The 15,223-nt window shown below is 39.8% G+C and overlaps 1 protein-coding gene across 1 annotated transcript in view; it reads right to left on the reverse strand.

Moving 5' to 3' along the window:
* Positions 1-15,223, reverse strand: part of LOC135466902 (UDP-GalNAc:beta-1,3-N-acetylgalactosaminyltransferase 2-like) — a 215,209-nt gene that overhangs the window by 126,243 nt on the left and 73,743 nt on the right. The window contains exon 6 of the mRNA XM_064744655.1: positions 11,592-11,687. Within this exon, the coding sequence (XP_064600725.1) occupies positions 11,592-11,687 (96 nt within the window). The remainder of the gene's footprint in view (positions 1-11,591; positions 11,688-15,223) is intronic.

Below are 15,223 nucleotides of genomic sequence, written 5' to 3' on the forward strand. Positions count from 1 at the left end.
CCTTTCCCACATGACATGATATGCACACCTGAGCAGCACCCATTGGAAAGTTACAAACCTTTCCCACATGACATGATATGCGCACCTAAGCAGCACCCATTGGGAAGTTACAAACCTTCTCACATGACATGATATGCACACCTAAGCAGCACCCATTGGGAAGTTACAAACCTTCTCACATGACATGATATGCGCACCTAAGCAGCACCCATTGGGAAGTCACAAATAACCTTTCCCACATGACATGATATGCACACCTAAGCAGCACCCATTGGGAAGTTAAAACCCTTTCCCACATGACATGATATGCACACCTAAGCAGCACCCATTGGGAAGTTACAAACCTTCTCACATGACATGATATGCGCACCTAAGCAGCACCCATTGGGAAGTCACAAATAACCTTTCCCACATGACATGATATGCACACCTGAGCAGCACCCATTGGGAAGTTACTAACAACCTTCCCACATGACATGATATGCACACCTAAGCAGCATCCATTGGGAAGATACTAACAACCCTTCCCACATGGCATGATATGTGCACCTGATCGGTGTGAGACGCCTGATCTACAATAAATATGAGACGTTGTCATCGCTTGTGGTCACCAAGAAGTGAGAGAGGAGGAATCTAAAACTTGTGTCAAAGACAGGGACTGAGCCAGCACCTCTTGTGTCCTAGCTATTGAACAGTTGAAAGGCAAGCACCTGTAACGTGTGTAACCACTAGACCATGGCCTCATCCCTACGTATACGCTGAAGAATCACCACAGTGCATGTCAACAGGTGCTCACTGCAACCTGATCTCAATAATAAAGTCACATGTGACCTGAGAATATTACCCCAGCATATGCGAGGTTTCCTCTCCACTCAAAACTTTGCAAACTCAGTTATTAAACCCCAACGAGGCCTGAGACAACATGCTTATCACATAAATCAACAACAACTTCCAGGGTTTCCCACTGAGGCCAGTTAACACCCTCTGAATAAAGACGAAAAGCAGATACAGGAAAGTACCACCTATCGCAGACAGAATTACATGAATTAATTACTATATAAGTAACTTATAGGCAAGTCTTAATAGAGGTGGCCAGAAGTGTAGGGATTCTTGACTGATAACAACAAAGTAAGTGAAAAGCAATTTCCTGGCACATTATGCAACATGTCTAGCTTGTGTTTACATATATGACAAAGAATGGAAAAATAAGTCTTCATGTGGGATAAATCCAGGTAAAATGTAAGCTACAAATTTCAAGCAAAAAAAACGATGATAAAACATCATAATTGCTTCAAAACCACCAGAAAATCATTTCTCCTCTGAGCACAATTGGAAATGCACATATGTGTAGGGTAGAATGAAGCTATACGCCCTTTTTAAGAACAAAACAGCACAAACAAAAAAACTTCCAGTAGGATTTTAATTCTCACCATGGAAGAAATGGTATGGTTCTCCCATTCATGTTTACTAGACCCACACAAAATCTCAGAATGGCCTTATATGTTCACTTTACAAATTATCTGTAAGACACATCTAAAAGGTCAGATGAACAGAGGGGGGGGGAGGGGGGGGGGGGGAGGGGGAATGAATGAAGCATTTGTCCTAGACAGGCTTCTGATGAATGATTTATAGATGGCGTGCTGTGCTGACCAAGTCAGAATTTCACAGAGAAACGAAGGCAGACAGGCATAAAAAAGGTACCACATGTTTATGTGAGGGCCGGGAATTAGTTGTATAAAACAGAACGAAGGTTAGATTTGGCCGTCTTCAGGCACACATACCTACTACAAAGGCAGCACTAGAAAGGATGGATCAGAGAGTATTTAAAATGCGGTTTCCAAGAATGAGGAGAATTGGATATAGGCTGAAATCGTCCCACATACAAGCTTTATAATGTCTGCCTCATCACATCTCTTACTTTGTCATCTCCTTTCCTCCCTCTCAGACTCTTCTTTATTAGAAACTGTGCCTGGGCAGACCAAGTAAGAAACTGAGTAACCCATATGTTTGATAAAGTATTTTAGATGTCCAACAAGCTGTCATTTTTGGTCATTATATTCACTAAAAATGTGGAATAGAACACAGGGAAATAGGCTTGATGAAAATTGCTAAGTGGTCAGGAGATATTAAGTCAATAAGCTTGGCACAAAATATATAACTTAACTGACTTAAAAAAGTTTGAAAAGTAAGAAATGACCACCCAAAGGCTTTATTACGCCTGCCTCATCAGACCTCCTACTCTGTCATCTTTTTTCCTCCCTCTCAGACTCTTTTTATATGAGAGACTGTGACTAAACCCAGCAAGTAAGAAACTGACCAACCTCTGTGTTTGATAAAGCTTTTTAAATGTCTAACATGCTGTTATATTTGGTCGTTATATTCACGACAAAAGTGGAATAGAACGCAGAGAAATAGGTTTGATGAAGATTGCTAAACGGTCAAGAGGTATTAAAGAATTAGCGTCCAGACTGAGCTACTTATCCTGGTTATAAAGACAACCCGATTAAACCGTATGTTACCCAGAGGGCTTCTGAGAATCTTAATAATGGCTTTAAATCCACCCCCCCCCCCCCCCCCAAAAAAAAAAAAAACACATTTATTGCTGCCTGCCCCACGGTACAACTCAGAGGGTGACATCCTAGATGGCCGCTCCAAGTCTAGCTGGCCTATATAACCCGGGAATTTGTATCAAAACGATGTCATTTTCAAAAGGGATTCAAGTAATTCAGAAGCAAATATACTGCCTTATCAGTCTGTACCCATAGTTGACGACTTTGAAGTTCCGATTTACCACACTAAAATCTCTGGCCAGACTTCAGATTCTGAGTTTTCAGACGGTGAATTTGCTGAATTCGATCTTTGTCTAGGCATTTCCAACAGCACTGGCAATATGGACTGGTAAACTATAGCCTGACCCTGTATTAAACTGTACACTTAGTGTGTTTATTATAAGATTTAAGATTTATTAGGGATCCTGTTCTTCCCGAACGGGATCCCTATTGTAATCATTCTGTTTTTTCTTCTTATTATCATTATTATTTTTTTTTCACCGACCTTGTTAGCACGGAAACTCCTACACCGTTCAACATAGAGGTCCCAAATTTTTCTCATATATTCTGTTGGTGAATATCTCGGGATAAATTCTCCATTTTTTTTCTATGTCACGTGGTTCGGCCGCCATGTTGAATTTTGTGTAAAACCTTTAAAAATCTTCTTCTCAAGAACCACTGAACCGACTGTTTTCAAATTTGACATGCAGCTCACTTCGGGTCAAAACTCTGGAAGCCCCCCATTGGTCGAAGTTGTGACATCACAAAAAGTTCTGAAAGTTCACTTGTTCTCAACGTACTCTGATGTATCTTGAGCTGCTGATTCCGAATCTGCTTGTATTTTTTGCATATCTGTGTAACTTTTTGAGATAAGCAAAAAACTAAAAAAACTTATGTAATTTCAATGACCTGTAACTCGAGAACTATGGGAACTAGAAATGTGCAACCTGCACCAAATTGTAGCCCAAGACATGCTCTTTTGAGCATTTGCCAACGGATTTGAGCTCCGATCAATAGTTTTCTCGCTAGAAACGTTTAAATGACAACACCGTTTTTTGTTTAGAAAAAGATGGGAATCCTATTCCTTTAACATGGAGTTAGATGGGGGACTGGACTGGGTTTGTAGTATTTCATCTGATGCTTTTGGCTACACTGTCCGTGATCTCCCGAAACAGTTGTACGATGACATTCAGCTATACAGTACTCTATTAGATGGCGTAGAATTCTAACTACAACAGCAAACGATGTGGACCTGTAAAAGTTAGCTTTGTTTTGCACAGGCCTTGTCCTCTTTACTATACGCTAACCAGGCCAGGATGATTGACAGACATCGCCATGTGACGTGGTCCAGGTGTTGAGTATCTAACAACAGCCTAGATATCAGTAGAGCAGTGGCAGGTCGTGGATTGAGACATGAAAGTACAAACTTTGATTTTTCTTCTTTCTTTCTTTTCTCTTATCGCTGACGCCTGTCAGTCATGTCAGAGTTCAATCCCAGCTTAGCCAATTTGTCAGGCGATGAAAATGTTGTGAATTTTAAGGTTTTAAGTAGGCTGCTAGGCGTAGTTGGATGTTCTGATGACGAATCTGGTGGTTTTTCCTTTCTCCGACGCACAGTTTTGTCGCCAATTGCTATGAAAGTGCAAAAAAGTGCAATTTTCGCCCATATTTGGAGTGAGTGAGTGAGTGCTTGGGGTTTAACGTCGTACTCAACAATTTTTCAGTCATATGACGACGAAGGAATCATTAGGGTGCATGTACGTGTAATGTGCCTCCTTGTTGCAGGACGGATTTCCACCGCTCTTTTATTTAGTGCTGCTTCACTGAGACGACTTACTGAAGGCAAGTAAGCCAACCCGCCCGAGCCATTATACTGATACGGGTCAACCAGTCGTTGCACTATCCCCTTCATGCTGAACGCCAAGCGAGGAAGTTACAACTTCCTCTTTTAAAGTCTTAGGTGTGACTCGATCAAGGATTGATCCTGGATCTACCGGTCCCAAAGCGGACGCTCTACCAACTGTGCTATCCGGGCCGGTCCCCCCATATTTGGAAGTCACGTACAAAGGGCTATATGGGTACTGTACGCGTGCGGAAAATCATGGAAGTGTGTCAATAAATGTGGGAGTTGCAGTGCTTCAAATATTGTCCAAAGGCCGATTTGCTGTATTTGGCACTTTGATGTCCATATGATGCATTTTAAATGCATTTGCGACTAGGATGAAGGCACAAACATTGTAAGCATACTACCCGACGTAGTTTGACGTCCTGATCATGAATCTGGACTTATTTCTTTCCAGCGACGTATAGTTTTGCCGCAAATTGCGATCAAAATGCGAAAAAGCACCACCATATTTGGAGGTCTGGTGAGAGAAAACCGTTACAGGTATAAAGCTGAACATCACTGAGTGGAAAGTGCTACACACGTGCTCTATGTGTGCTGAAAATCTTTGATCTGTGTCAACAAACACAGGACATGAAGGGGAAAACGTCAGTGATCCGATCCGGGATTCAGGCTGTTCGCAGATCCATTCTAATTTACTATTCTGTCCCTCTTTCCGTTTCACAATAGGTATCATTCAATTCCACCGAGTGACTCTAATGCATATATACTGTAACGCCACGGATACATCCTGCATCCTCCTACATGCCGCAGTGTTAATTTTGAGTGTTAAATCGCAAAAACACCTGTAACAACCTATAAGCCGCAAGGCAAACTCGGGCCAGCTGCATGGAACATCAGATCACTCAGCGCGCAAAGTCATCGATGGCCCATACTGTGAATGGTGCCGACCTTCGACTGGGCGCAGCGTGATGAATGTAAATAAACAGTGTAGACAACTTTGGTTAACTTGCATTGGGTATATGAACAATGCATGAAGTTAGTATTAGTATGGCTTTGTTGGTTTACCTTTTCATACAATCAGCAAGGTACATCACCCGGCTTGAAGTGTAACATGTATATACAGAGAAAGGCTGCATGAAATAACTTCCATGTAGTGCTAACTGCATCCAAAACACACACAAAGATACAACTGTGGTGGAGTTGGCTGTAATTCTTTACAATATAAAAGTAGCGAAAATGTTCTATAATTTCATAATGAAGATGATTCCCCAAAAGCAAATATGTCAAGACACCATACACTTACAGTAAAGGAAAAACTGCAGGCCATTTGCTATGCTGACGCTCACTGTAACCGCACCGCTGGATGAGAGTTCACCACGTGCGAGATTAATGTCAGGCATAAGTAAACTGGAGAAGGTGCCCAGGAACCGACGAATCTGCCCAGGAAGTAGCCCTCCGTACCCTGGGATTGAGAGATATTTGCTGGAATATATGAAGGATAAAAGAAAGGAAGGCCTGTCTGTTTCAACAGTGGAAGTCGGTATAAGAGCCTTGACACTCTCCAAGTGCAACCCGGGAGCCGAAAACCTCAAGGCGTATACATCGTCGTTGCATACTCGTGCAAAGGAAGAATCTATCTGTCCGACGTAGGACAAACCTGATGAATAATGAATTTCTGAAAATTCATCAGCCCGCAAAACGAGATATTATGTGTTGGACAAGACTGGCAATGCAGATCAAACACCACTGACCTTTGACCCACCAGTGGATACGTCCATTTCAGTATGTGGGTCTAAAACAGTATCCATCCGTACAACTGGAAATGAAAAAAAGACGATTTAGAGTTACGCTTGCCCCTGCACCATTGATGGTGGGAAAACCACCAACATACATGTACATCGTCTTCAAGAGGAAGACACTTCCCAAATTACATGTCCTAGCAGGAATCGTAGTCCAGGTACATCCCAATGGGTGGTTTGATGATGCCATCATGGCAGACTGGCTGGAGACAGTGTGGAAAAAGCGCCCAGGCAGTATACTGAGAAGAAAGAACCTTTTTGTTCTCGATGCCTTTAGGTGTCATAAGTCTGACAAGATCAAGGCCACTCTGCGGGACAGACACAATAAAACACTGGCTATCATACCAGGAGGGATGCCTTCCATGCTACAACCCCTTGCTGTATTGTTGAACAAGCCCATGAAACAGAAACTGAAACAATTGTGAGCTGAGTGGATGTCTGAAGACAACTACTTCTACCCCAGAGGCAGGGACAGGAAGAAGATAGACCCCCCAGTCATCTGTGAATGGCTGCTCAAGGCCGGGCAAGAACTAGACCCTGCCATTATTATCTGAGCAGTCAAGAGAAAAGGCTGCATTTCCACATCTTTGGATGGTACAGCAGATGATATCCATTGGACAGGTTAGCCTGCTGAAGACTAGGGTAAAGGTGACAATAACAATGACCACACAGATTTTATGTTTGAGGATGAAGATTCAGACTCCGAAGGCTTTCGACATGGATGATATGCCTTTGAGTTTTCTCAAAGACTGATCGAAGATGTCACAATTCAGCATTATCATTTTTATCCTTATGTAAAATGAAATATCTATTCTAGTAGTTATTGTCTGTGTTATCAAATCACATAGTATTTCTCACACTGCGGGTAAAAAATTATAAGAGCTTGAACACGTGCATATTTTGCTTGGCTCATGGCTACAGGTTAGTCAAGTAGGGGGAGATAATTCAATCTACCTCACATTCCACAACTGTTCAGGTGGCAGTGTATGTGCGTACATCAAAGGCTTTTGTATCACAAAATTAAAATAACAAAAGAATGGACAAAGAAAAAGCCAAAACAATATCTTTTTGTATAAGACATATTTTTATTTTCCTGTAATAAAAACACGTTTTGCCTCATGAAGATATCTGTTTTCAGCTGATCTGAACGCTTCAGCCTCATGTCCGCCATCTTTGTTTTCTCCCGAGACTCATGCTGAGTGCCACGTGCTGTTTTCGGGCTGAACACCATGCATCTACAGATTACTCTGAAATATTATCCCAACATTCTGTTGTCAACTCATAACCGCACCCCGAGCGAACAGGTCGAATCTGACGGAAAAAGTGCAGTTTGCATCAGTGGCTTTACGGTACCTATATGAAATGACAACTATCAGTACACGCTGTTGTCTGCATTCCGAACAGAGTCGTGTACAATATAATACATGTATGATGAGTTTTCTACAATTGCTAAGTAAGTACTGTATGTGCATGCGCAGGTGCCATTGTGGAATTCAGCTGTTTTCCTATCTCAGCTATCAGCTGTAAAATGGCGAGACCCAGAGCAGATATGGCTGTTTTCAGTGGGTATAAAATCCCACCTTCTGGTGCTCTATATTCACTCATTCCTGAGGACCAAATCGTCTAGAAACCTAAAAAATACTAACCCCAGGGTTATTGAACAACCTGTTTTTACAGAAGAGCATGTGGGGAAATGCAATACTCTTGTTGTTACTCATGTGGCATTTTGAACACTGAACTAAATGGCAAAGCTCTCACAGCTTGTAAAGGTCGCACTTGTATGACGTAATTTAGCAGGCACTACTGAGTGTTGCCTTGCAGTATACATAATCAAACAAAATGAATATTGGGTCTTTTCCAATGCCTACCTGTACATGTGGTATAAGTTTAGAGCTAAAGCGGTGTCTCTAGGGCACGTTTGACGAAGCTGTAAAAAACACACATGCCTGTACATTTCAAGTTGAAAAGAAGCCAAATGTAGGACCTTTTATAGTTTCTGTAACAAAATCACTGTTGAAATCCACACCAGGGCACGTGTACCAAGGGGTTATACACTCTCTGAACAATAAAATTAGTTAAGCTTTTAAGTTTATGGGATTTTCTCAGCCAAGAGAGGAAAAAATAGATCAACCTGCAGCTCTGGGGAAAATGCCCAGCACTCAACATATATGTGTGTAATTCTAAAACCACTACAATTTCACCTCAGACACACAGACGCTCTATCCACAACACTTCACTTCACTTAACTCAGTCAGATTACATATCAGACGTCCTATGTTGGTATTTATCATGATTTTCAAATCCTCTATTTGGCAGATTTACATCACGGCTAGAAACTGAGACGCCATGATGGCCGCTGTTCTCTCACCACAAAGAACCAGTGCAAACATGAGCCCTAGACTGATATTTCAGATGCCCCAAGGTCTATGTATGTGTATGAGTGTGTCAAAGGGTACAGATTTCAAGGCTGTAAAGTCAGTCAGACTATATGACCACTGGGAATAGGGTAGATTTATAAATAGGATATAAAGATTTACTTTTTAAACTGACTGTACATGCAATGGTCTAGCTTGTCTATAGTGTCTCTCAGAAGTGGAGTATGGATAGCTCTTCAAGTAGATTCTTTCATAGATCATTCTTACTTGTCCATTCATTTCTTTCCAGACAAATGTCCATATTGCTGGCCAAGAGATAAAAACTGCTTCCTATACTATATTCTTATTCTTATTTCTCGAGTCATCTACCAAATGAAGCTACTGAAAACACACTGATCTCAACAACAGAGTATAATCTGTGCTTGAGTGAGTGAGTGAGTGCTTGGGGTTTAACGTCGTACTCAACAATTTTTCAGTCATATGACGACGAAGGAATCATTAGGGTGCATGTACGTGTAATGTGCCTCCTTGTTGCAGGACGGATTTCCACCGCTCTTTTATTTAGTGCTGCTTCACTGAGACGACTTACTGAAGGCAAGTAAGCCAACCCGCCCAAGCCATTATACTGATACGGGTCAACCAGTCGTTGCACTATCCCCTTCATGCTGAACGCCAAGCGAGGAAGTTACAACTTCCTCTTTTAAAGTCTTAGGTGTGACTTGATCTAGGATTGATCCTGGATCTACCGATCCCGAAGCGGACGCTCTACCAACTGTGCTATCCGGGCCGGTATCTGTGCTTGAAATCATGTAAAAAAAATTGTGAATTAGCTTCAAGGAGCTGGTGGTTTTCTCTTGTCCTAACAATGTAAATGTTCAGTCTTGTTTTCAAGAAGTCAGAAAAAATTTAGTTTTGCAACTGCACGCATGTACAACTCGAAAACATATTAGTATAGCAGACCCTAAACTGCACCAAGTTTTCTTCTCAAGGTGGCACGCTCAATCTGCAAAGCTGCCTGAAGTTTTTCCACGAAAATTAAACTCATGAATTTCTTATGACACTAACACTTAAAGGCAGGTACATATGTTCTTAGCCCCAGACAGGAGGTAGGCTCTGGAAAAAAAATCAATAACACCTACCCTAAAATTGAGCTTACTGCTGTGTTCTATCCAACACCTAAATGTGGTTTTATGAACACTCCAATTTACTGGAGTATATAAATTTCATGTTCACTACCAGCATATTTGATTTCATAAATCAAAATCCCGGAAATAACACTGTCCGCATCCAAGAAAATCAAATACCAACAATGTGAAATGACTTCTTGCCCAGCATTCCTTAATGGACAATCTCTGAGCTTTCATGGTATATGACAAATATATATGTCAGCATGCCAAGACATGTCACTACATCTAGGTGCTGCACTCCATTTATCTATATGTATTTACTGGGAGATTTATGTCATACTCAACCAAATTTCATTCATGTGACATTCATGGATCATGGACAGTGACATCCCTAACAACCTGTGAACTATATGTTATCGCTAATCAATAGATTGATGAACAAGTATTGTCTACATTTACATACATGGAAAACTAAATACATGACAGCTAGATTCATGATAAATTACATCTTCGCAAAAAGTATACTCAATGATGACAGCACAACATGCATTCATTGAATAAACAATGTGCGATCTGTAAACATTCATCAGAGCACTCCTGTCACTTTGTATAAATTAAATGTTGCACTGGGACGATTTTTAAAGTATTAAACTTCATTTTTCTGAAGAAGTTAGAGAATGTATGTATGCCTGGATTCTTGGGGTACATATACTGTGTCTTCTTTTGTAGGGTGTCTGTGCTGCCACCACTGAAGCACATGTATCATGCCGAGGACATCAGGCATGACACCCCACCCAGTCACATTATACTGACACCTGACCAACGTGTCTTGTTTCCTTGCCTCTCAGTGCTGAGCATGTGCCATCTTTTGTGCACGACTCAACCTCGGTTAAATCTCATGTCAGCCCACTTAGAGACGAACATCTACAGAATGATGCATTTACAAAAATAGATTACCTTTATAATAATGTACTTCAACAACAGTTGATATTAATGCCGCCATAGCTGATAACTGATAAGTCAGCCTACAGCCAAAGCGTACAGCCACTTGAACTGTACAGAGTACAGACTCTTCACCTTCAAATATATTCCTACATATATAGTTTCCCCTAAAAACAATAAACCTCAAACTCCCCAAAATGTGTGTGGCCATGTAATTCCCTGGTAACAAAGAACAGACACAAATGCATCTCTTTTTGTTAAAACATATGAAAACATATGAAGAACCTGAAAAAGACTACTCTTAAAGTGACTACTTAGCCCTGCATGCAAAAAAGTAGTTTGCTGAACCATGTTATATCAATTTCCCTTGACAAGTCAACAAAATAGTTCAGAACTTCTTTTTAAAACAAATACAACATTTATAGCTAATGCTGAAGAAAAGGAACAGGCATCACTCAAATGACAATGGGGGAAACTTCACACTTGTGAGTTCAAGTTACTGCATTACTCTGTGCCAGTTGTCATGGTAACAGGCGGACATTATAGATCATTCACCTTCAGACCTTTCAAAACGATGTATACCATAACAAAATCTCTCTTTCACATTTTGATTCAAACATGTATCTAATTTTATTCAGAACTGTTCTCATTTTTCTTCTCCATTGTGAAATTTTTCACTGCATTCCCTGCGAATCTATTGTTCATTTGTCCAGGTACCATAAAAATCATACATACACACAAAATAAACACTGAAAGAAAAAACACATGCAAAAAAGTTGGAATTAATTTCAGCACATAAAAATGGTTATTTGGCTAAACTGTAACTAAGCAAACCTTACCCCCAGGCAACACAACAACGGACAACCCCATAAATAAACAATAAATGAATTAATCCCTTAATTCAACACACACAGTAGGATATCCAGGCTGGCATTAATTGACAAATGTCCTACCTTGGGCAGAAGGAATGGTTCCGTTGTCTGGTAGTGATATAACTGATGCGCAATCCCATGATCCAAAGTGCTGTAAACTACACGAACAACTTCCTCCTGTAGAATCAAAGACAGGAGAACTCGTTACCAGAGTCTGTATAGGAAAGCAGACAAACCAGAAAGGAAGACACACCTTATTATCTTACCAGGACAATGAGAGACTCAACCACCTATTGACAATTTATTAGACAATAATTTGCTTAAGAGGTACCATATTAGAGACATTACGATGTTGTAGACATGCAGTTTTCTCATAGGCATTGGTAAAACAAAGTGAATATGTATATAGATATTTAATTTTAACAAATATAGGGAAGATGATTCATCACTTTCCACAATATATCTACTATTTAACTTCCATAAAGGTTTATTCATTAATTTAACTGGCCTTTAATGCCATGCACAAGATTTCGCTCAAGTGACTCTATTAGAGATCAACTTAATGGGGTGAGAAAATTGTGCCCTGATTGAACTACTGGCCAAGTAGAAGACTGGCCAAGTTTTTCAGGAGATTTTACCGGGATGTTTAATGTGTATAAATCATACACTAATGGAAAGCCACAGACTTCATACAAAACCACCCACAGAGTGCTACTGATTGCTCGTATGCACCCACCTAGCCAGTCCCACAAACCAGGTGAAGGAATCTAAAGAACACTTTGTATGCCCCAAATAAATAAGTGGAAATTGAACAGAAAACTTCATTGTCCACTGATTCCAGGGCGTCAGCACTTAACCGCACAGCCTCGACCTGGGGCCCCCTTTGGGTCCATTCATTATTACCATAAAAAAATTCAAACTCCGAGCAGTATTACCACAACAGCTGTTACCACTTTTAGTGAATAAGCAATGTACCAGTACCTTATATACATCAGAAAACCTTAAAGTTAGGTAAAATTAACCAAAACAACAGCACACGTGATCAACGTAATTATAAATTACATGTACATGAATACACCAGTATATATATATACAGCTGAAAAATATTTGAAATTATAGGTGCCCGTTCATAATTCATTAAGTGTACCTCAGACTATAACTAGTTGTAGTTAATATTACTATTACAATGACATACAGATCCCTTCTGTTGATATCTGCCCAAACAGACACCATATAAATATGTAATCCACGAAGTATCCACGAAGCATGCATGTACACGTACTCATGACACGTTCTGGAAACAATTACTACGTCTGGACAGATACGTCTGTGATAAATGTCAAATTCCAAAGGGTAACATCCTAGACCACAGGTGCTTTTTTGCTCCCTGAAATTACATTGTCTGAGTACATAAACTGAACCTTAGCATTTTTATGTTTTTTTGTGTGGAAAGGGTCAAAGAATTACTGGAATATGTAGTCTACTGAGCCTGTGCAGAAAGCCCACTTGTAGCTCACAACCACACAACAATCGTCAAGACATCTGCATATAATGGCCACTTACCTCATCTATTATTTCTGAAGCTGGTGGAAGAAAGGAAACTAATTAAGATTTCCTCATCAATAAAAAATAGCTGTTTGCCAGTGTAAGGCTAGCCAGAGCTATTGTTTCAGTCTGCGCGCTGGTCTCTACAAACACAACCTCACATATCAGCCTTCTCATTTTTTTCTCACAGTTACCATTCAAATCCCTGGATGCATGCAGTTATATTGAAATCTACACGTGCATGAAATGCTAAAACTCATTCGCAGTCAGGAAGGAATGATAAAACAGAAATCAACAAGTAGGATTGATTGCCATTATGAAGCTTACATAAATGCCTCAAGTATGTATTTCTTAGGAGCCAGATATCTGTCAAGAAGTCTTACCAGCCAGATATCCCTCAGGAAGTCTTACCAGCCAGATATCCCTCAGTAAGTCTTACCAGCCAGATATCCCTCAGTAAGTTTCACCAACCAGATATCCGTCAGGAAGTTTTACCAGTCAGATATCCGTCAGGAAGTCTTACCAGCCAGATATCCCTCAGTAAGTCTTACCAGCCAGATATCCCTCAGTAAGTTTTACGAACCAGACATCCGTCAGGAATATCCCTCAGAAAGTCAGCTGGCGTAATAAAACAAGTTAAGACAGAACAAAAAAGCTATGGAAGTTTCATTTTTCTATCCAAATAACATCTCTTTCTAGAGATTTGCCTTTTTGCTCAACAAATCGATACAAGATATTTTTTGACACAACAACAAGTTGCAAATACGCCTAACGGTGACAGATCCAAGATGGAAAATCTCAAAACAAAACAAGGTCTGTTTTATAGAAACATGTGTTAAACAAGCCTTCAAAAACAGACTATCAGTGTTTAAGAGGATGGTGTCCTTTTTTCATTCATGCTTATTCGATAATTTATCTTGTCCAAAGGAAAACAATTGAAGCAAATTTCTAGTTCATAAATAAATTATGTCTAATTCTTGATGCGCAATAAGAACATTGTTTCATATTATTTAATTGTCAGCAGAAATTACTGTACAAATGTCAAAGTTATATTTAATGCACATTAAATGAGCATTGTAACAGCATTGTTTAATAAATTTTCCTTTCAAATACTGTGTTTGAAAAGTTTTAAGATTTTTCTGTCAAGTTATAAAGGGTGTCGACAGTTTTTAATGATGCAGGGGAGACAGACAATATTATAGGCATATGACATCCAACACTGAGTGGTTGAGTACGACGTTAAACCCCAAACACTCACTCACTCACTCCAACACTGAGTGTAGGTAACACTAAACTGGCTGGCAAATATGGACAGTGCCTTCACACCATAGTTGCTATAGGTGTCATAGTTGCTATATCTAATTCTGCTGAACCCAAGGCTAGAGATCGAACAATCCTTCATGTTTGTTACATCGATGCTCTTATGAACAGTACACTGAAATCGAAGTACGAATGAGATTCTATATTAAATGTTCGACCTAGAAATTGCTTTCTTTCTCATCAAATCGATACAAGATATTTACTGACACAAGAACAAGTTGCAAACATGCCTAACGGTGACAGATCCAAGATGGAAATCACAAAACAAGAGAAGTTCTGTTTTACAGAAGCATGTGTAAAACAAGCCTTCAAAAACAGACTATCAATGTTTAAGAGGATGGTGTCCTTAAATTTGGATTTGGATAGGATGTGAATACTAGAATATAAACATGTAATTAGCTTTACTTAATATTTATATATTACATGTATTTCTTACATTCCCTTTAGAATTTGTTTTTTAGGTTGTTTCGGACATTGAATGTTAATTGCAATTATCAACATGGATCGCTTGTTTAAGTCAGATTTGACTCTAAACAGTTGTGTTTAAAGCATACTGATTCTACTATCATACTGATACTGCTACTACTGATTCTATATACCACATGATCGATTTGATGTGATTTATTGATGGATCGGTTTTCAAGCTCATTGATTATTATTTCACTTAAATGATGGTATTCAGTTTCAAGGAGGAGAAAATCAATGTGCCTGCTTAATTAAAACCGAGTGTGATCATTAGATGACCAATTTGCCCTAGATAATCCACTCAAAACTTTCATCACAGAAGGTCAATGCGTGAATTTTGAAGACAATAAAGGCAATCTCAATCTTTATTATAATGAACTGAA

This window comes from Liolophura sinensis, chromosome 6 (genome assembly GCF_032854445.1).
Source record: "Liolophura sinensis isolate JHLJ2023 chromosome 6, CUHK_Ljap_v2, whole genome shotgun sequence".
NCBI classification, from domain to species: domain Eukaryota; kingdom Metazoa; phylum Mollusca; class Polyplacophora; order Chitonida; family Chitonidae; genus Liolophura; species Liolophura sinensis.